Below are 21,505 nucleotides of genomic sequence, written 5' to 3' on the forward strand. Positions count from 1 at the left end.
TGGTGAGATAGTCCCCTTCACTCGGCTGAGGTATATTTGCTGGGTGCCAGCTGCAGAGCAATTCGAGGTGGGCAAAAGAGGTAGGTCCCAGTCCTTAGGAAGATGTTTGTGCAATCTTAAGTAAACAGGTTGTCAGAATTGGGTAGGGTAGTCAGAGAAAGATAAATATCACATGATCTCACTCATTTGTGGAATATAATGAACAACATAAACTGATGAACAAAAACAGAACCAGGGACAGAGAAGCATCGATTAGATGCTCAAACCTCAGAGGGAAGGCAGGGGAGGGTGAGGGTAAGAGGAATAGATCAACCAAAGGACTTGTATGCATGCATATAAGCCTAACCAATGAACACAGACTGGGGGGGCTGGGGGGGGGGGAGGCATGAACGGGAGTGGTGTGGGGGTGGGGGGCAATGAGGGGATAAGGACACATAGGTAATACCTTAATCCAGCGGTTCTCAACCTGTGGGTCGCGACCCCTTTGGGGCGAAGGACCCTTTCACAGGGGTCGCCTAAGACCATCGGAAAACACATATATAATTACATATTGTTTTTGTGATTAATCACTATGCTTTAATTATGTTCAATTTGTAACAATGAAAATACATCCTGCATATCAGATATTTACATGACGATTCACAACAGTAGCAAAATTACAGTTATGAAGTAGCAACGAAAATAATTTTATCGTTGGGGGTCACCACAACATGAGGAACTCTATTAAAGGGTCGCGGCGTTAGGAAGGTTGAGAACCACTGCCTTAATCAATAAAGAAAAAGAAAGAATTTAAAAAGAAAGAAATGGGTAGGAGAAGTGAACCAGACCCAAGGAAGAGTCAGGACAAAGGCCCAGGGCGGGAGGGGAGGCTGAGAGCCATTAGAAGCAGAGCTGCCAGCGGAGCCGTGACGCGGACTGGAGAGGTCGGAGGAGCAGAACCCTAGGGCACGCGGGACCCGCCTCCCGGGACGCGGCTCGGCTGCCGGGATTGACCCAGAAACAGGAAATGAAATCCAGCGGCTTTGATCAAAACAGCCCGCCCGGCCTCGGGCTCATGAATATTCAGCAGCCGGCGACTCCGCCCAGTTCCGCCCAGCTGGGAGGCCGCGCTTGCGTCGCGGGCGCGCGTCTCTGTCGTCAGACGTGCGCGCCGCCGCCGCCGCCGCTGCTCGGGAGGGAAACCGGAGAACTGTCATGGCGAGTCCCGCCGCGTCCTCGGTGCGACCGCCGAGGCCCAAGAAAGAGCCGCAAGCGCTCGTTATCCCCAAGAATGCGGCGGAAGAGCAGAAGCTCAAGCTGGAGCGGCTCATGAAGAACCCGGTAAGACGGAGCGTGGGCTCGTCGGCCGCCGCGTCCCACCGCCTTCCCTTCCCTTCCCTTCCCTTCCGGCGCCTCTGGGGGCCCAGGGGCCCACCGGTCCCGCCTGCAGATTCAGGAGTTCATAACCCGAACCGCAGCGCCAGCCCTGAGTGAGGAGTAGGCTTCCCCAGAGACAGTGAGCCTCCTCCTGCCCTTAGGTTACAGCCCGGCCAGGACGGGCGCGCTGTGAGCGGCTTCCCGTGCTCCAAGACCGTTTCCGGTTTAACTTTTTGTAAACAGAAGCGTTAGGCTGTAGAGATGGAGCCTGTGGGTTAGCACAAGGGTTATTTTCTTCTAAACTGTACCTCGTTACCCAAGCCGGTGTGGCTCAGTGGGTGAGCGTCGCCCCCACGAAGCGTGAGGTCACGGTTTGGTTCCGGGTCAGGGCACATGCCCATGTTGCCAGCCGCAGCTGGTGGATGATTCTCCCTTTCCCTTCCTCTCTCTGAAACCAATAAAAACATTTTTTTAAAAATAAAAAATAAACAGTACCTCGTTAGAGGCATGGGGGCAAGTCGCTCACCCTCCCCAGGCCTCGGCCCCATCAGTCACAAAAACAGTTGGATGAGCAGGTCTCATGGATCTTAGACTAGAAAGGGTTGACTCTTGTGCAGTGTAGGGTTAGAGTTGGAGGCTTCCAGCCATACATGGTGACTTCCGTTTCCGAGTTCTTCTCAGGATAGCCTTGATGAGCCTGTGGGCTGTGATAGACCCCAAACTATACAGGATGAAGTAAAGCTAAGACAGGGAAGAAATCAGCTTTGAGTCCAAGGAGCAAAGCAGCCTTATTTCATGAGTCTAGTTAAAATCCTTTGGTTATAAGAGATGTGACTTTTTCAGCAGGTTTATACTTATAAATGCTTTCCTGTTGAAATGTTTCAGGACAAAGCAGTTCCAATTCCAGAAAAAATGAGTGAATGGGCACCTCGACCTCCCCCAGAATTTGTCCGAGATGTAATGGGTAATGTCTTTTGGGGAGTGTGTGTGTATGTAAATATCATTTTTGCAGTACAAATATAAAAACCCTGCAGTTAGTATATGTTAATTAGATTTCTAGTAGGGAAAAAAATGTTCACTGGTCCAGTATTTTGCTCTTACAACAAAGGGGTTGGGCATTAGAGAATTTTCTTATGCATTGTTTTTAATAATGCCTTATATTGGTTATTTCTCCATGGAATAGTTTTATTATTTTGTTGGGTTGTGAATTAATATATTCTAATTAAAAAGAAAAAGAATAGAGGTATTTAAAAAGTTTGAACGACCTGTAATTTCATCGTTCCACTTGTAACATTCTGAGATAGCCTTCCAAACCTCTTTATAGACAAAACCACTGCTGCTTAAGAAAAAAATGTTTTTAGAAAAATATGGTTGATCTACACATACTATTTGGTAACCAACTTTTTCACTTAATGGACCATGGATATATTTTTAGCTCAGAAATGTAACGTAAAATCACCTGGTGGGGAGGGAAAGGTCATAGGCTCTCTTCTAGGTTTCCGGTCACTGAACTACATTCTATTTCTTCTCTTAATACTGCATTAGAGTGGACTTTTTAGTGAATTCCACATTCACAAGGATGCTTACACTTTACACTAGGTACTGTGCTAGATTCTGCAGTATAGTGGGGAGTAGGCCGGGCCGTCCCTTCCATTATTGAGTTTCTTTCTTTGGGTAGCCTGTGTTGATAACTGGAGCTCATTGAGAACTCTGAACTATCCCGGCTGTAGGTTCAAGCGCTGGCGCAGGCAGCGGAGAGTTCCATGTGTACAGGCATCTGCGCCGGAGAGAATATCAGCGACAGGACTACATGGATGCCATGGCTGAGAAGGTCAGTGAGCAAGGAGGCTGACTGAGCGCTTGGGTATGAACAGTGTGCACTTCATAACTTAAAAAAAAAGTATTTGAAACAGAGTAGATACACCTGGTTTGTGTAAGGGCTACCTTTTAAAGTCAGCACCAGAAACAGACATCAAGTAGAGCCCAGTTAATCCTAGGCCAGACTTAGCACCGTAAGATAATCACCTATGTATAGAAGGGCACAGCCCTTCAGGCCATTTGCCATGAAATTAAATAGAAAGCAGGATCTCTCACACCACTTGAGCTATTATTTCTCTTATTCTCTCTTTTTGGCTGAATACCTATAATTCCAGTTAGTTGTGTGTTTTCTGTGAATACTAGTGTGCTTCTATGTGTCTGCTTCTTTTAGTTTTCTAGCTTGGCAGCTGGCAATTCTTCTTGACAAGTGTCAAATAATAATTGATTAAAAATTGAGAACTGCTTTAGAAATTATACTGTAAAAACTGTTAAGCATTACTTGGTTAGAAGGGCCAGAAGTTTCTTGTTTAAAAAATACTCTTGAACATATCACTTGTTTTATTTTTTGAATTAAAATTTGGAGTTATTTTTTTAATATATTTTTATTGATTTTTTACAGAGAGGAAGGGAGAGGGATAGAGAGTTAGAAACGTTGATGAGAGAGGAACATCGATCAGCTGCCTCTTGCACACCCCTTACTAGGGATGTGCCCGCAACCAAGGTACATGCCCTTGACCAGAATCGAACCTGGGACCCTTCAGTCTGCAGCCCGACGCTCTATCCGTTGAGCCAAACCAGTTAGGGCAAATTTGGAGTTATTTTATCCACACCAAAAGTCTTGCTGGATTTTTCACTAGAATTGAGTTGAATATGTAACTTTAATTTAATTTGAATGAGAATGGATGTTATAGTGTTGGTCATCCCTTCAAGAAACTATGTTTTTTCACTTGTTTAAATCTTTTTGTATCTCTCTGATGATTTGTGGAGGTGTATAGTGCTCCTATATTTGCCCATCATACTATTTAATCAAATATTATTTGGCTGTTTCTTTGTGGTTTTCCAAATCTGATTTCTCCTCTTAACATTATACATGATGCCCTAGCCCAGTGGTTGGCAAACTCATTAGTCAACAGAGCCAAATATCAACAGTACAACAATTGAAATTTCTTTTGAGAGCCAAATTTTTTAAACTTAAACTATATAGGTAGGTACATTGTTATTAACTTAATTAGGGTACTCCTAAGGCTTAGGAAGAGCCACACTCAAGGGGCCAAAGAGCCGCATGTGGCTCCAGAGCTGCAGTTTGCCGACCACCGCCCTAGGCAATTTTGCTCAGTTATTAGAGCATTGGCCTGTGGACCGAAGGGTCTCGGGTCACCAATTCGATTTCTGGGCAAGGGCACATACCTCAGTTGCAGGTTTCCCAACCCTGGTAGGGGCACAGGTAAGAGGCAACCAGTCGATGTGTTTCTGTCACATCAGTCTCTCTCTTTCTCTTTCTCCCTTCCCCCACCCCCTTCCACTCTCTAGAAATCAATGGAAAAAATATCCTTGGGTGAGGATTAAAAACAAACAAGCAAAAAAAAAAAAAAAACACAAACATTGGGCATGAGAGATTGCCCCTTGTTCTTAATCTTACAACACGCACTAGAAAAGTCCTTTTCCTCAGTCTTCTCATAATGGCTATTATTTCAGGGAATACATTTATACATTTTGAGAGATTCAGATACTTTAAAATGTCTGCTTTTTATGAAAGAGGAAACTACCCAATAATGTTTCATTTTCCAATAATTGGATTTAAAAAATTAGATTCAGCCCTAGCTGGTTTTCTCAGTGGTTAGAGCTTCAGCCCACAGGCTGAAGGGTCGCGGGTTTGATTCCGGTCAAGGGCATATTAACATCGATTGCAGATTCGATCCCCAGCCCAGTTGTCTCTCTCATGTCAATGTGTGTCTGTCTGTCTGTCTCTCTCTCTCTCTCTTCCTTCCCTCTCCCCTCGGCCTCCACTCTCTAAAAAAATCAATGGAAAAAATATCCTCGGGTAAGGATTTAAAAAATAAAATAAGTGTACAGTAGGATCCGGGGTCATTTTCTGGCGAGTTTTACCTTTGTCTTGGATTAGTCTGGCTCTAATTGGTTTTTGTTCTGGCTTCCTGACCATGGTGATTTAAACCATCTGCTCTTGGGCATCTCAGTTAGGGAGGCTAGGGTCTTGTGATTTATTAGCTAGCTGTTAATTGCTCAGCTGTTCCACCCCTTGTCTCAGTTTCCTCATTCCACTTTCCGGATAATTTTCCTAGTTTCTTACTACCCTGCTTCAGTATCTTAGTGAACAGAGTTACTTCACCATCAGAGAGCCCTGTGTTGATTTCCCACCCCCTCTGTGGGGCAACCACTTAAAGTTGAAGTGGCCCTGGAGACCTAGATGTACCTGTAGCACCCCCACGGGTGTGACTTTTGGAGCTCTCATATCAGGCCCACAGTGTGTCTAAATGATGTGGGTTTTTTTGCAGCAAAAATTGGATGTAGAGTTTCAGAAGAGACTGGAAAGGAATAAAATTGCTGCAGAGGAGCAGACAGCAAAGCGTCGAAAAAAGCGGTAAGGGCTTTGTGGCATCTCATAACTAATGAGACTTAAGGGCAGGAGATGGAAAGTAGATGCATGGTTGGTGGATGAGTCCTTGCAGTCAAAAGTTTACCTGTGTAACCTTTAGAGGTCTTGGGTGTTTAACCCGCCATGGAGCAATCCAGTAGAGGAATGGCTTTTCTTCACATTTTCCAGGAGAGATGCAGACATTTACTGTGCCCCTCCCCCAGCTGGTTACAACTTCTTCAAAGCTTGGAGGTCAGCATTTCCGTGATCATAGGGATTTCTCTTCTTCACTTCTGTATTTTAACCTCAGGTTTAACTAGGTGCTGTGATTGAACTTCTCATTTAGCTTCTTCCTTAAATTAGGGCCTGTGACCTCCCTAAGTGACTATATAAGTGTCCAGGTTGCATGTTGTGTATGTTTTAATAAGTACTCCCTTATCGATTTAAGAAATGTCTAACCCTGTAGGGAATTTTTCTAGGAATTTATTTGAGCCAAACTAAGGACAGCTGCTGGGAATCAAGATATTAATTAAATACTTTCCAGAATGGCAGTTTGCAGCTGCTTTTATGCATTTGGAATTGAGGGAAGTAAGGTAGAGAAAGTAAGGCTGAGACAGGATAGTTAACCAGATTATGTGCTCTCTTGGACGAGGTTACTTCTGAAAAGGCATTTCAAAGTTCTGTTAACCTAGATGCACTAAAACAATGGCCTGCTTAAGGCAAAGATAAATCTTTTACAAAAGTTATATGCTTGGGGCGTGGCTGCCCATCATGACCTGCCCAATTAGGGATTTATGATCAGGTCACCCTATGAGGTTACTTTCAGTAGAACCCCACTTTTATAGTGCTGAACAGGATTTTTCAAGTCGTCTCTAAATATCTTGGGATGAAGAACCATCTCCATTGTTTCTGAGATTGCTTTAATCACCTCAGGAGGATTTCTCTTGATTCATGAAGAAAAATGGCTTGATAATGTTGATGATGGAGTAGCAGAATCATAAAGTATTTCCTTCATTTTATTAGTGTAGTGTTCGTGTGATTATAACATCTTTAAAGATCCTATAAGTAGATGTTTCTAATATACAAAATAAGAGATTAATGTACTTATATTACATCTGTAGCCAAAAGTTAAAAGAGAAGAAATTATTGGCAAAGAAGATGAAACTTGAACAGAAGAAACAAAAAGAAGGTGAGTAATACCTACTTTTCTTGGTTGTGATCTTTCATGGTGTTGCACTGAAGCTGACCTGCCAAGAATAAGATTTAGAGTTTGGAACTGATTGGCTGACCAGTGAAGAAATTAGGGCTTATTCTGTTAGGGCTCATTTAGTTGCAAGTGTCAGAAAGCCAAACTGGATTAAGCACAAAGGAACATACTAGCTCATGTTAAGTCCAGGACAAACCTTCCTTCAGTCATGACTAGTAAAAGAGCTTCGAGTTGTTATTGGCATTCACTGTTTCCCTCTGCCCCTTAGCATCCTGTCCTCAGGCAGGCTTATGTCGTCCCTGTGGTTGTAGGATTCCTGAGGCTGTACCCTACTTCATTCTTGTCCAGTAAGAAAGATTGAGATGTCCCTAGCAAAGGTGTTTTTGTGTTCCTCTGTTTCTGATTGAGTCACTTGGCAAGTCAGTTAAAAATACTTTTGGCACCACCCTGGCCAATTTGGCACAGTGGATAGAGCATCAGTCTCTGACTGGTCCCAGGTTTGATTCTGGTCAAGGGCATGTACCTCAGTTGCAGGCTCCATCTCAGACCCCAGTTGGGGTGTGTGTTGAAGGCAACCAGTCAATGTGAGAGACACATTGATGTTTCTGTGTCTTTCCCCCCATCCTTCTCTCTCTAAAAAAAAATCAATGGAGAAATATCCTCGGGCAACGATTAACGAAAAAAAGAGTGAAAAGCATGGCTAAGTGGTTGAGTGTCAACCTATGAGCTAGGAGATCACGGTTCGATTTCTGGTCAGGGCATATGCCTGGGTTGCCAGCTCAATCCCCAGTGTGGGGTGTGCAGGAGGCAGCTGATCAAGGTCATCACTGATGTTACCCTTTCTCTCTCTCCCTCTCCCTCACACCCTCCCTTCCTCCCTCTCTCCCCCTTCCTCTCTGAAATCAATATAAATATATTTTTAAAAAAGAATAGTTTTGGCACCCTGGCCAGGTGGCTCAGTTGGTTAGTGTCATCCCATACACCAAAAAAGGTTGTGGGTTAAATGCCTGTCAGGGTGTGTATGAGAGGCAATTGATATTTCTCTCTCCCTTCCTCACTCTCTAAAAACTCAATGAAACAGCCTCAGGTGAGGATTTTTTTAAAAAAAGACTGCTTTTGGCTGCAAGAAATAGACAGACTCAACCAGCAGTAGTTAAACAAAGAGGAATTCATTTTTCTTATATAACAGGAAACCTGGTGATAGGTGGCAGCCTGGTATGGTTCAGCAGTTCAGTAGTGTCAGGCCCAACATGCCTGCAGTTCTTCTGGCCTTTGTCCTATGGGCGTGATATGGCTATTGCAGCTCCTGGCATCAGACCTATGTTCAGAACAGGAGGGAAAGGGAAAAGAAGTGCTACTTGCCTAGTGTGGTTTTTCCTGTAACTGAAAAGCAAAATATCCTCTAGAAATGCTCAGCTGTTGTCATCTTATATGTCATTGATCAGTACTAAGTCACTTTGTCATCTCTTGCTGCCATCAGGCTAGATGAGTAGATAAAAGAATTGTCATGACTATCGTTAACCTTTCGTGATCCATCATTGAGAGCTGGATACGTGGCACCCTAGATAGAATTGAGTTTTGTTAACAAGGAGGAATAGGAGGTGTGTAATGTGTCAACATACCACAGTGCTGCAGTCTTGCCTACCTTTGAAACTATCACAAGGCCAGAAGTACCCGCCACTCCCCTGAGAGCCCCAGAGCTGAGATTCAGGGACAGAGGGATCCCAGATAGGAAGAAAGGACCCAGGATGCTAAGAAACAAACAAAAAAAAAATTGCAACTCTCCATAACATTACTGAATCTGTGGCAATTCCCTGATTGACTAGGCGTATTTCGTGATTGGACAGTTGATTTTTGGTTTTATGATAAAGTCAGACTTTCACTGGCATATTGCAATATGATTGGACCCTTCAAGGACCAGTTTCCTTCTGAGTTATAAATGTACTGAGACACACTATATATGATATGGTTTTTGACTAGAAGAAATTCTTTAACAATGCCTGGGGAAGAGGCTGTTTTCTACAGAGTCAGATTGAATGAAGGTAATCCTTGCAAATGTAAGTTTTCAGGGAGCTGCCAGACAGGTCAAATAAGGACAGACCTCTGTGTGTGGAACTTCTGAGGCACTCCCAATGCAGCTTGCCTCCTCCAGCGGTTTGTAGGCTGGTACTTTTCATAGCTACTGTGATTATGAGGCTGTTGACTTTGGTGACTACCTTGGGTTTATGGAGCGGGTAGGGAATAGGACAAGTTAAAACACCACAAAGCTTGCTGTTCTGACCAGGATTCAGCCATTTTTCTTAAAACAATCCAAGGAACATTTCCAGAGTCTGAGCGTTATGATCCTTTACTCACTGGATCATGAAATCATTTTAGAGGTTGCAGCTATTATTTTTTCAAACATGAATAAAAGAGACAGGAAGCTATCAGAGTTCATTACACTCGAAATAAATATTTTGTGAATCTTTCCATTTCTATGTGGGCTGTGGGCTATGGACTTTAATCAAACATTTGAAAATCATTGTTATAGTGCATGGGCGCTGCCTGTTCTTATACTTATTAGTGAAGTTAATATCTGTACATATTTAAAAAACGATTAGTGATCATGCATGGTTGAGCAAGATAGGGAATGCTATAGGGATAACTGTCAAAAATGGTTTGTGTGCTCAGTTTCCTTTTGTGAAAGAGAAAATAGATTTTCCAGCTGTCTGTTTGAAAAGAATAGAAACTTAAATGTTGTGATATTCCGTTGTGCCATAAGGTGGCTTCTGTGTACTGCTGGGTTCTTGATGGACTTGGAGTAAATCACTCAAGCTTTTCAGCCCTTCTAAAAGCAGTAAGGGGCAACTGGCTAGGAGTTCCGTTCTGTTGTTGGAGAGGAAGTATCCTTGCTTGTTGGCTTGTTGTCTGTGCTGGTCCAATAATTTAATTAAGACACCATGCAGTGTGGGACTCAAATCTGAATGACACCATGGGATTGCATTAAGCCAATGTGGATTACTATGAAATCACTAGAGGCCCAGTGCATGAAATTAGTGCACTGGGGTGGGGGGGCGTGTCCCTTAGCCCAGCTTGTGCCCTCTTGCAATCTGGGACCCCTCAGGGGGTGTCTGCCTGCCGGCTTAGGCCCAATCACTTGCCAGCCATGAGCCTGACTTCTGGCTGAGCAGCCCTCCCCCTGTGGGAGTGCACTGACCACCAGGGGCAGCTCCTGTGTTGAGCATCTGCCCCCTGGTGGTCATTGCGCATCATAGCGACTGGTCGTTCTGCCATAATGGTCACTTAGGTTTTTATTATATAGACTAGAGGCCCGATGCACAAAATTCGTGTGGGGGTCCCTCAGCCCGGCCTGTGCCCTCTCACAATTGGGGACTCCACGATCAGGCCTAGACTGGCAGTGGACATCCCTCTCGCAATTCAGGACCCCTCGTTCTTAACTGCCCGCCTGCTTGCTCCTAACTGCCCACCTGCTCGCTCCTTACTGCCCGCCTGCTTGCTTCTTACTGCTTGGCTCACTGCTCCTTAGCGCTACCGCGGAGGCAGGAGAAGATCCCACCACCGCCGCTGCACTCACCAGCCATGAGCCCGGCTTCTGGCTGAGCGGCGCTCCTGCTGTGGGAGTGCACTGACCACCAGGGGGAAGCTTCTGCATTGAGCATCTGCCCCCTGGTGGTCTGTGCATATCATAGCGACCGGCTATTCCACCGTAATGGTCGTTGGGCTTTTATATATATACTAGAGGCCCGGTGCACAAAAATTTTTGCACTCGGGGGGGGGGGGGTCCCTGAGCCCGGCCTGTGCCCTCTCGCAGTCTGGGACCCCTCAGGAGATAACGACCTGCTGGCTTAGGCCTGCTCCCGGGTGGCAGAGAACAGGCCCAGTCCCTAGGTGCAGCCCCTGGTCGGGCCCAGAGCAGGGCCGATTGGGGAGTTGGGGCGCCGCCCCTGTCATGCACAGAGCAGGGCGGATCGGGAGGTTGTGATGCCACCCTCAGTCACACTCAGGGAAGGGCTGATTGGGGGATTGGGGCAGCGCCCCCTGTCACACTCAAGGCAGGGTCGATGGGGAGGTTGCGATGCCACCCCCATCACGCACAGAGCAGGCCAATCAGGGCGTTGGGGTGCTGCCCCCTGTCACTCACAGAGCAGGGCCCATCGGGGGGTTGGGGCTCCGTACCCTGTCATGCACAGAGCAGGGCCAATCAGGGGGTTGGGGAGCTCCCCCCTGTCACTCACAGAGTAGGGCCGATAGGGGAGTTGGGGCACCACCCCCTGTCACACACAGAGCACGGCGGATCAGGGGGTTGGGGTGCCACACCCTGTCACACTCAGGGCAGGGCCGATGGGGAGGTTATGGCTCTACCCCATCACACACAGAGCAGGGCCCGTGGTGGGCAGTTGGGGCGTCGCCCTCTATCACCCACAGAGCAGGGCTGATCATGGGGTTGGGGCGCCGCCACTGTCACACTCAGGGCAGAGCTGATGGGGAGGTTATGGCTCTACCCCGTCACACACAGAGCAGGGCCCGTGGGAGGGGGGAGGTTTGGGGCACCGCACCCTGTCACACACACAGCCGCAGGGCAATCAGGGGGTTGGGGATCTCCCCCCTATCGGGCACAGAGCAGGGCTGATCAGGGGGTTTGGGCGCTGCCCCCTGTCACGCTGATCCCGGTGCCAGGAGGCCTCGCGGCTCCGCTGATCCCAGTGCTGGGAGGCATATTACCCTTTTACTATATAGGATAGAGGCCTGGTGCATGGGTGGGGGCTGGCTGGTTTGCCCTGAAGGGTGTCCTGGATCAGGGTGGGGGTCCCCACTGGGGTGCCTGGCCAGCCTGGCTGAGGGGATGATGGCTGTTTGCAGCTGGTCACACACCCTTCAGGGTGGGGGTCCCCACTGGGGTGCCTGGCCAGTCTGGGTGAGGGGCTGAGGGCTGTTTTCAGGCTGGCGGGTGACGGAAGCTCCCAACCGCTCCTTTTTTTCTTTTTCTTTTTTATTCTGGGCCAGCTTTAGCTCTGAGGCTTGGCTCCAGCTCTTAGGCCTCTGCTGCTGAAAGCAGGTATTTGGTTTGTTTCGGTTCTATAATCAAAACAATGTATAACTCCAGCTCTGAGATCCTGGCTGGCTGAAAGCAGGTTTCTGGGGTTTTGTTTAGCTTCTATATTTGTTACAATGTTTCAAACTGCCGACTCAGAGGCCGGCAAGGCAGGCGGGGAACGTTGGTTTCCTCCATCACTGAAGCAAGCAAGCCTCATGTTAGTTTCAAGCTGCCTGGCTGCCGGCCGCCATCTTGTCTGGCAGTTAATTTGCATATCGCCCTGATTAGCCAATGGGAAGGGTAGCGGTCGTACGCTAATTACCATGTTTTTCTTTTATTAGATAGGATAGATATTAGAAACCAAGATCTGGGGACTAGGTATGCTCTTTACTACTAGGGTGTTGTTACTTTTAGGCCTCCTTAACTGATAGAGCAAGGAAGTATATATGTGTTTACTAAAGAGTGTATATACATATATTTATAGATATTTCTATATGTAACCATCTATATCTATCTATGTTAAGCTAAACGTGAGTTCATACTGATGTCTCCAACTCTAATCCATTGCCACATGTAATCTAGCCTTTTCAGCTTGTTTGCATGTAACTTTCCACTCTAGCAGTGAGTAACTTACCTCTCACCATCCACTATCCTTTTATTTAATTGTTCAATTTCAGTATACACGAATAGTGGTTTCAGAATTGTTAACCTGTTATCTGTGGGAAACAACTTTATCGATTAATACAGTGCAATGTACAGTTCTTTTTGCCTTTACTCTTACAGACTTTGCTATTTTCAAAATTATTTAGGTCAACATCTTTCCTTCATCCCCTTCACAGAGGTTTCATCCATTTGTAATATAATTTAGTTCATATTTCACATTTCATCCTGTGATCCTTGACATCCTGAAATTTGCATACATTAAAGTTTATTCTTTATGCTGTAAAGTTCTGTGAATTTTGACAAATGCATAGTATCATGTACCTACCATTGCAGTATTATGTATAATAGTTTTCCAAGCCTTAAAAAATTCCCTGTGCTTCATTATTCAACCTCCTCCCCGCCCCCAATACCTGGCAGCCACTGATCTGTTTACTATCCCTATAGTTTTGCCTTTATCATTTGGTTGGAATCATGCAGGATGTAGCCTTTTCAGGCTGGCTTCTTTCATATAGCAGAATACATTTAAGATCCATCCATGTCTGCGTGAATTTTAGTTCATTCCTTTTTATTGTTGAATAGTATTTTATTGTATTGGATATACCAGTGGTCAGCAAACTCGTGAGCCACATGCCGCTCTTTGGCCCCGTGGCACGGGCCACGAAGTTTCAATCGCATTGTATGTGTGTGCCTGCACGTGGTATTTTGTGGAAGAGCCACACTCAAGGGACCAGTTTGCCGACCACTGGGATATACCATAGTGTGTTTATCCATTCACCTACTGAAGGACATCTAGGTCATATCCAGTTTCTAGAGATTCTGAATAAAACTGCTACAAACATTTATGTGATGGTTTTTGTGTGGATATAAATTTTCAAATCTGTTGAATATATACCTAGGAAGATGATTGCTGGATCATATGATTAGAGTATGTATAGCTTTGTAAGAAACTGTCAAACTATCTTCCAAAGTGGCTGTACCATTTTGCATTTCCATCAACAATGAATGAGAATTCCTGTTGCTCCACATCCTTTTCAGCAATTGGTATTGTTAACTTTTTGAATTTTAGCCATATTTATGTGTGTGTTGTGGTATCTCGTTATAATTTGTGACAGCATTTTTAAAATTCCTATGCCCTCAACATTAAGCATAGTAGTAATAAGCGCTTCATTATTTATTACTTATTTCTGTTGAAAGAATGAGTGGGTAAAATAATGTTGCTGAATTTCCAAATGACTTGAATAGTCATTTGATTTCTCCTCTTTGAGAATGATACTTCTAGGCCCTGACAACATGTCTCCCATGCACAGGAATCAATTGTGTTTACATTTTTAGGGGCTTTTCAATCACAATGAATGCTTTGAGCCCTCCTGTTAATCAGCATCTCAAGCATCCAAAAACCCCCATTTCACAAACATCCAGGTTGATCAGTATTTTACTGTTTCTCTTTTTTTTTCTTTTTTTGAGGGAGGGGGAGAGAAAGAAACATAGATTTGTTGGTCCACTTATTTATGCATTCATTGATTGATTCGTGTATATGCCCAAACTGGGGATCGAGCCTGCAATCATGGCATATCGGGATGAAGCTCTAACCAACTGAGCTACCCAGCCAGGGCTTTATGTTTCTTTAAGATCAGAATAAGATCAAAGCCTATGCTCTGGTCCTCCTATGTTCAAACCTGTCCAGGTGTGGTTGATGGTTCTTAGAGAGGCTGAGACAGAATATGCTAAGTTATGGAATAAAACAGAAATAATCAGCAGTTCTAGCCTTAGACCCAAGTTCTAGAGCAGAATTCCACAGCTGGTATTATGGGTCAATGGGCTGCATGAGGTGAGACCTTGAGCCCCCCCCCCCCCCCTCAGCCTTCAGGGTGGATAAAAGCTGAGTGAAGGCCTTGGACCAGTTGCACCATGTGCCATAGAATTATCCTTTTCCATGTGTGCCATGACATGAGAGAGCCTGGGGAGTACTGCCCTGAGTCCAGGGAGCTCAGAGCTAGGTTTTTTTATTGCTCTCTAGTTTTCCCTTCAATCTCTGTAGTGTGTGTGTGTGTGTGTGTGTGGCCGGGGGGTGGGGGCGGGACGAGTAAAAGACATATAAAATTTACCATCTTAACTGCACAGTTCATTGGTATTGAATACATTCAAATCATTTTGCTACCATTTTCACCATGAATCCCCATAACTCTTCATCTTATAAAACAGAAACTATACCTATTAAACAGACCCTGGCAACCACATTTTACTTTCTGTCTCTGTGATTTTCACTATTCAGGAAACCTCATATAAAAGGAATAGAATATTTGTCTTTCTATGACTGGCCTGTTTCACTTAATATAATGTCTTAAAGGTTCATCCATGTTTTAGCATGTGTTAGAATAATATTCCATTGTATGGCTAGACCATATTTTGCTTATCCATTCAGTATGCTCACCTCACTCCTATGTCTACCTTGTTTTTCTTTTGCCTGAGTTTCCTTATGCATTTCTTCAGACAAGGTTGTTAGAAGCCTGGAGAGTTAAATAGTTCGGGTCTGAATCCTGGATCCTTGTTTTACTGATTATGAGACCTTCATAGCAAATTACTTAACTTCTCTGAGCTTTATTCCTCATCTGTGAAATGGATATGTGGTAGGTATTTAGAGTTAAACAAGACAGTAAAGAATTGGCACAGTGCCTGGCACATAATAGATGTTCAACAAATATTAGTTATTAAAACATGCTCACCATTTGTACTTCTTAAATTTCTCATTCTTTTTGGAATGAGGTTGAGGAGAAGGAGGAATATCCTAAATTTATTAAATTAAATCTTAGAGATGATTTAACCCATTGCCATGAGTATTTTTAAGTGTCTCGTACTAGGGTGTGAAAGTGATTTTTAGACTATACTGTGCCTGGGCACCCCAAGGTTTCCTGCCTTAAAGCTCTTTGGCCCTGTGATGACAGCAGGAGCAAATCTCTGGGTGCCTGTGAGCGCTGGAATTCCTGCGCATCTGCAGGGAGGAGGCCCATTGATGGGCCTGGGTGAGCCCACAGTGCCTGCAGTGGCCACCTGGGCTGGACTGAGCTGGAGGACTGGTGCTGCCTCTGAGGGCTCTGTCTCTGCCTTGTTCTGGCTCTCACCCACTCCTCTGCTCCCCAAAAGAGGGAGGAGGAGTTGGGAACATGTTGTCTTTGTGCTCTGCTTTTGGCCAGCTCAGTGGCACTGTGGGTGCTGGCAGTCATGCCAGGGAAAACACTGGAATTCAGAACTGCACATGGAGTGTCAAGAGAAGGTTTCTAAGTCTGTGGGAAGAGCCAGGAAGCTGACATATTTGTGTGGGCAGAGCCCTTTGCTACACAGTTTTTTAAAATCCTTTTGCTCCTGGCCAGTGTGGTTGACTGTCCTCCCAGCGCCAAAGATCGCAGGTTCAGTTACTGGTCAGGGCACATGCCATGGTTTCAGGCTCCATCTCCAGTAGAGGGCATGCAGGAGGCAGCCAATTGATGTTTCTCTCCCTCTCCCTCTCTCCCCCTTCCCTCCCCCTCCCTTCTCTGTCTCTCTAAAATCAATTTAAAAAAACATATTTTAAAACAACCCTCCAATCACTTTAGGGAAGAAAAGAGAAAGGAAATCCTTTTGCAGACTGCAGTGTGAGAGCTTGAGACATCAACAGCAGTATTGTCAGTATTAAATGCTAAATGTTAAAGGGCTGGTTGGGGACGTTGCCCTGGCAGAGTGGTGGGGAGGACCATATAAAAACAGTGAAGCTTGATGTATGGGGCATCAGCTGTGTATGCTGCTGGATCTTTTTAATAAGGATGAGATCTACCCACCAGCGGTGGTAGATCAGTTCTGTGATGGACCCTTTTATACTGGGCAGTGGAGGTGAGGACTCCCAGATGAGGACCTCTCCTGGCTCACTTGTCCATCCAGGAACGACAGCTCCCTAATGTCTCCACAGCACTTCTTTCTCTAAAGCATCCTGGATTATCTGAGTGAGTCTGGACATCTCTAATCCGAATGTCATGTGATTACAGGATCCAGTCAGAACCAAGAGCAGCCATCCAGTAGTTCTGAGGAGACATCTGGGACAGAGGAGGAGAAAGAGGAAGAGCCCAGCTTCATCATGGGGCGATGACAGTGTTGGCTACAGTGGCTTTCTGGAGCCCAGGGCCTCAGAAAATCTCCTCATGACCCAAGGAGAAAGGCGCCTGTTTGAACTGTCTCTCTCCCAAGGCCTCGCTGGATAGAAGCCATCCTGACTGCTGTGGCCCTGCCAGTAGGGACAGAGAAGACTCTCTCCTGGACACTCAAGGGCATTTCCAAGCGGAGTTCATTCATGTTCCCGCTAAAGGGGGGAAACGTATAACCTTCTGCCCCTGCTGTCTGTTCTCACATATTTGTACATTGATGAGTTTTGGGCTGGTATCTGTGAAAGGAATGTTTATTTATTAAAGAACAGAAAAACTTGAGGTTTGGACCTGTGAAGTGCCAAAGTGTAGGGAAGGCTGTGAAAATTAGGTGATGGGGATGAGGCCTGTTACACGGGCCTGTTCCCAGACTCATTGAGTGAAATGGCCTTGGTGCTGGAGCTCACTTGCACTGCAGTGCACCTGACCTCCGTTTCCTTCAGCTGAGGGTGCAGACTGCACCTCAGAACATGTGCCCTGCCCAGCTGCTCCCAGGACACAGGTGTGTTTGGGGAGCCTTGGGCATATGCAAAGGGAGATGTGGTGTGCAACCAGGGAAAATGATTGGAGACTAATACAGAAGCAGGTGGAGAATCCAGGCTGGGCTGAACCAGAGTAGAGGACATGGGGAATCCTTGCCGGACTAGAAGGGGGAGGAGGTGGGAATCCATGGCCCAAAGTGTTTTCATCCTGAGGTCAAGGGGGTTCTAATCAGAAATTGGAGGTTGCCTTTCAGGCAACAGTAAGGACAGAGATGGTTTCTAATTAGAGCCTTTGCTCACTTTTTGGATTATCTCCATCTCCAAATTTCTAAGAATATCTCACTGCTTTTATGGAATTTGATAGAATTAAGGATCATGGTTTTGAGTGAATGTTTTCTTTTACTTTTATAGTATTGATTTCCATGGCCCTGACCTGGGCCAGGTGACATTTGTGATCATTTCTGCCCTTTCAGCAGTTCAAATCACAGGAATTTTTTTGTAAACTTCCCTATTTTATTGTAATACATCAAAGTCTGGTTAATATTAAGTGATTCACAGGAGTTTTTCTTTTCCTGGAAGCTGAAATGGAAAGTCAACCCTAATAAATTAACACACACACTCGGGCCTTACATTTTGAAATCCATGTTTCTCTTTCAGGGACTGGCTGGTTGGTTTTCCTTATTTCCCCCCCCAGAGTGTGTGTCACAGCTCTTGCTTTAAGTTCAACCTGGATCTCGTGGGTGTTGTCTTTCTCTGCAGGCTGTGGAGTGTGCAGTTGGAAGACTTGGGTTCGAGCCCTGACCCTGCCTCTGATGAGACTGGGAACTCTGGGCAAGTCACTTCCTACTCCCTCTGGTGCACCTGGCCAAGAGCTTAGTGATAACGTGTGTTGGACAGGTGGCTGGAAGGCTAAACAAATAGGATACTGGGCAGGTGTTTATGGTTCACACCTTTACTAGATTTCAGAAGATGTTTAGGTAGGATGTTTCTAACAGTTTTTAAGGGGTCATTTATTCCTTAGGTTGAATGACTCAGTTTCTCTTCTTCAGGGTACTGCTTATTTGGGAAAGAGGAACGATTAGATGCCATCAGTGAGAAAGAAGGGGGCGATACTGAGAGGATACCCCCCTCCCCCCCCAAAAAAAGATCATGATTGGGGAGAACCATTAAGCAATGCCCTATGATTAGCTTGTGGATAGGAAGAAATTAACAAAGTTATATATAACTTGGCTGTCCCATATGTAAGAATTCTGATTTATCAAACATTAGACCTTCGTTCACTCACCAAATACTGAGCACTCAGTGGCAGCCCTGAGCTAGGAGGCCCAGTTATTTCTATTAGAATACTGTTTGCCCTTTTATTAGAAGTCCCATATAGATTTACCAAACAAGATTTATAAACACGTCTGGAAACCAGCCCAGGTCACCCAGCAAATGAGTGGTGGAGCTGGCCTTTGGACCCACGTAGCGTGGTCCAGAATCCTTCTCCCTGGCCCCAGCCCACAGCGCTGTGCTGCCCTGGGGAAGAAGCTGTGCCGAGCCCAGACCTGGTGGGGAGGGGCTCCCAGGGCTGCTCTTGGTGCCAGGGCTGTAGGCTGTAGGCCCTCCTTTAATAAGCCCCTGGTGCGTTTGTGTGCATAGTAATACAGGATGTCACTATGTCATAGTTTTAAATATAATTGATTCTCATTTTTTCACAAGTTCTATGTTTATGAACTCACCAAAATTTATTTGTAATCCCAAAATTAATACGTTTTTGTGGTCATTTGCAGACATTCACAGAATGGCAAAATTTTGAGTTGCCTGATGTGCACATTCCCAACTGAGGTTAAACAAGGTAGTGAGTTGCTCTGCCTTCTTGTTTCAGCTCAGACTTACTTAATAACAGGTTTTTCACATTTATAGCTTATTGTTGGTGGTTTCTGTTTAAAATGTCCGCCAAATGTAATGGTGAGTGCAGTCTAGTGTTCTTGTTTTGTTTTTTGTTACTCCTCACCTGAGGATATTTTTCCATTGATTTTTAGAGAGAATGGAAGGGAGTGAGGAGAGACAGAGAAACATTGATGCGGGAGAGACACATCAATTGGTTGCCTATAGCATGTGCCCCAACCAGGGCCTGGGATCAAGCCTGCAACTATAGTACATGCCCTTGACCAGAATCAGATCTGGGATGCTTCAGTCTGCGGGCAGATGCTCTATCCACTGAGCCAAACTGGCTAGTGTTCTTAAGCACAAGAAGGCTGCAATGAGCCTTAGCTATCCTTCATTCAGGCATGAGTTACAGCACTGTTGGTTATGAGTTCAATGTTAATGAATCAATAATACATATTGACAAAGGTGTCATTAAACAAAAACATAAAATAAGGTTATGTGTTGATCAGCTGATGTGATCAGGGGCTCACAGGAATCTAACCCTCTATTTCCTGATCAACAATAGAAGGGACTGGCTGGGCGTGGGTCAGTGGTTGAGCATCGACCTATGAACCAGGAGGTCACGGTTTGATTCCTGGTCTGGGCAGGTGCCTGGGTTGCAGGCTTGATCCCCAGTGGGGGGCATGCAGGAGGCAGCTGATCAATGATTCTCTCTCATCATTGATGTTTCTATCCCTCCTTTCCTCTCTGAAATCAATAAAGATTTTATTTTAAAAAAAAAAACAAAAACTAAAATACTCAAAAAAAAAAAATGGAAGGGAGGGGACAGGTGGGAAGTTCTTGGAATAATGTAGACTGTAGGTAATGATGGCCTGAATTAGTACAGAGGCCATGGGGGCAGAGGGAAATGGTAGAAATTCCAGAGACATTTAGGTGGGAGAATTCACAGCACTTGGTGGTAGGGGAGGAGTCAGGAATGACACCGGATCTATAGCGTCACTAGCTGGGTGGATGGTCACACAGCCCAGGAAATAGGTGATCCAGGAAGCAGAGTAAGTATGTAAGGGAAAGGAGGAATTCAGCTCTGGGCATGGTGAAGTTTGGGATACCCCTGCCAGGCTGGAAAAAGATCAGGGCTGGAGGTGATGATTTAGGCTCCTGAAACAATGGGAGTGGGGGGGACCAGTCAGGAAGAATAGAGAGGGAGACCCAGACAACCCTGAGAAACACCCGCAGCTAGGGGACAGACAGAAGAGGAGCATCCTGCACAGGGGGAAGTCAGGTGGGGCCACTGGAGCAGAAGAGTGTTTCCAGATTTTGGAGCAGGGAGGTAACCAGTGACGGACAAGGCAATGGCTGAGACACCTGGATGTTGCAATACAATGTCAGCAAACTGCAGACGGCTGAGGAGGAAGTGAAGGAAGTGATGACAGCTCTTATCAAGTTTGGCATCAAGTGGGAAAAAATGGTGGCAGGAAGGGTCAAGCTGAAGAGGAAAGGAGACTGAGGGAGAAAGTGGGTCCCAGCAGGTCAAGGCAGAGAGGCAGTGGCTTGAGAACTAAGAGAGAGAGTCAGAAAGCGGGGCATTTGAATGTGCGATTTCACAGGGTGATGGCAAGGAAAAGCCGTAAGAGTGAGTGGCTAAGGGGACCGATACACTGCTCACACCGGCCGTGTGGCCGTTCCGGTTTGGTAAGCTCTGGGCTGGAGAGGAAAGTGGGGACCTTGGTGTTCACCGAGCGACGGTGTCTGTGAGGAGGAGAACGAGCATATGGCTGACCCCAGAGGTGTGCCTCAGAGCTGGCCTTTTGGGGTGACTTAGGCCTTGGGGGAGGAAGCAACTTGCCAAGGTCAACCAACTAGGAAAATAGCCCCAAACATCTGCTGGGGAGCTGGTACTTGTGGACCTTTAACTGAGCCTCCTAACCCCTCCATGTAACTCCCATTCAACTACCTGGGCACCTGAGGGGCCCTCCAACGATTAGTACTGTGACCATTCGATCTCCTTTCAGCCCAGCCGGTGTGGCTCAGTGGTTGAGTGTAACCTATGAACCAGGAGGCCATGGCCCAATTCCTGGTCAGGGCACATGCCCAAGTGGCCGACTCGATCCCCAGTGTGGGGGTGTTCAGGAGGCGGCTGATTGATGATTCTCTCTCATCATTAGTGTTTCTATGTCTCCCTCTTCCTCTCTGAAATCTCCTTTCAATCTGGTGCCTTCATCTTCCTCAATCTTTGAGGGGCGGGGCAAGGAAAAGCCATTTTCTGTGTTTGGTAGGAAACTAACTCTGAAAAGCACTGGTAATTATTTT

General features: G+C 45.7%; 1 protein-coding gene across 2 annotated transcripts; it reads left to right on the forward strand.

The window, feature by feature from the left end:
- The first annotated feature begins 1,167 nt into the window (after window positions 1-1,167).
- PRKRIP1 (PRKR interacting protein 1) lies at window positions 1,168-17,941 on the forward strand. Of its 2 annotated transcripts, XM_081088760.1 has the most exons (6): window positions 1,171-1,320; window positions 2,242-2,320; window positions 3,087-3,187; window positions 5,688-5,773; window positions 6,889-6,956; window positions 16,689-17,941. In XM_081088760.1, exons 1-6 carry the CDS (start codon window positions 1,195-1,197, stop codon window positions 16,787-16,789), a joined length of 561 nt encoding a protein of 186 aa, XP_080944886.1. In that variant the 5' UTR covers window positions 1,171-1,194; the 3' UTR covers window positions 16,790-17,941. The 2 variants fall into 2 exon arrangements, with proteins under 2 accessions (XP_080944887.1, XP_080944886.1); XM_081088761.1 differs by lacking the exons at window positions 5,688-5,773; window positions 6,889-6,956 and having other exon boundaries at window positions 1,168-1,320.
- The last annotated feature ends 3,564 nt before the right edge of the window (window positions 17,942-21,505 follow it).

Source organism: Myotis nattereri, assembly GCF_964212035.1.
Source record: "Myotis nattereri genome assembly, chromosome: 4".
In the NCBI taxonomy this organism is placed as follows: domain Eukaryota; kingdom Metazoa; phylum Chordata; class Mammalia; order Chiroptera; family Vespertilionidae; genus Myotis; species Myotis nattereri.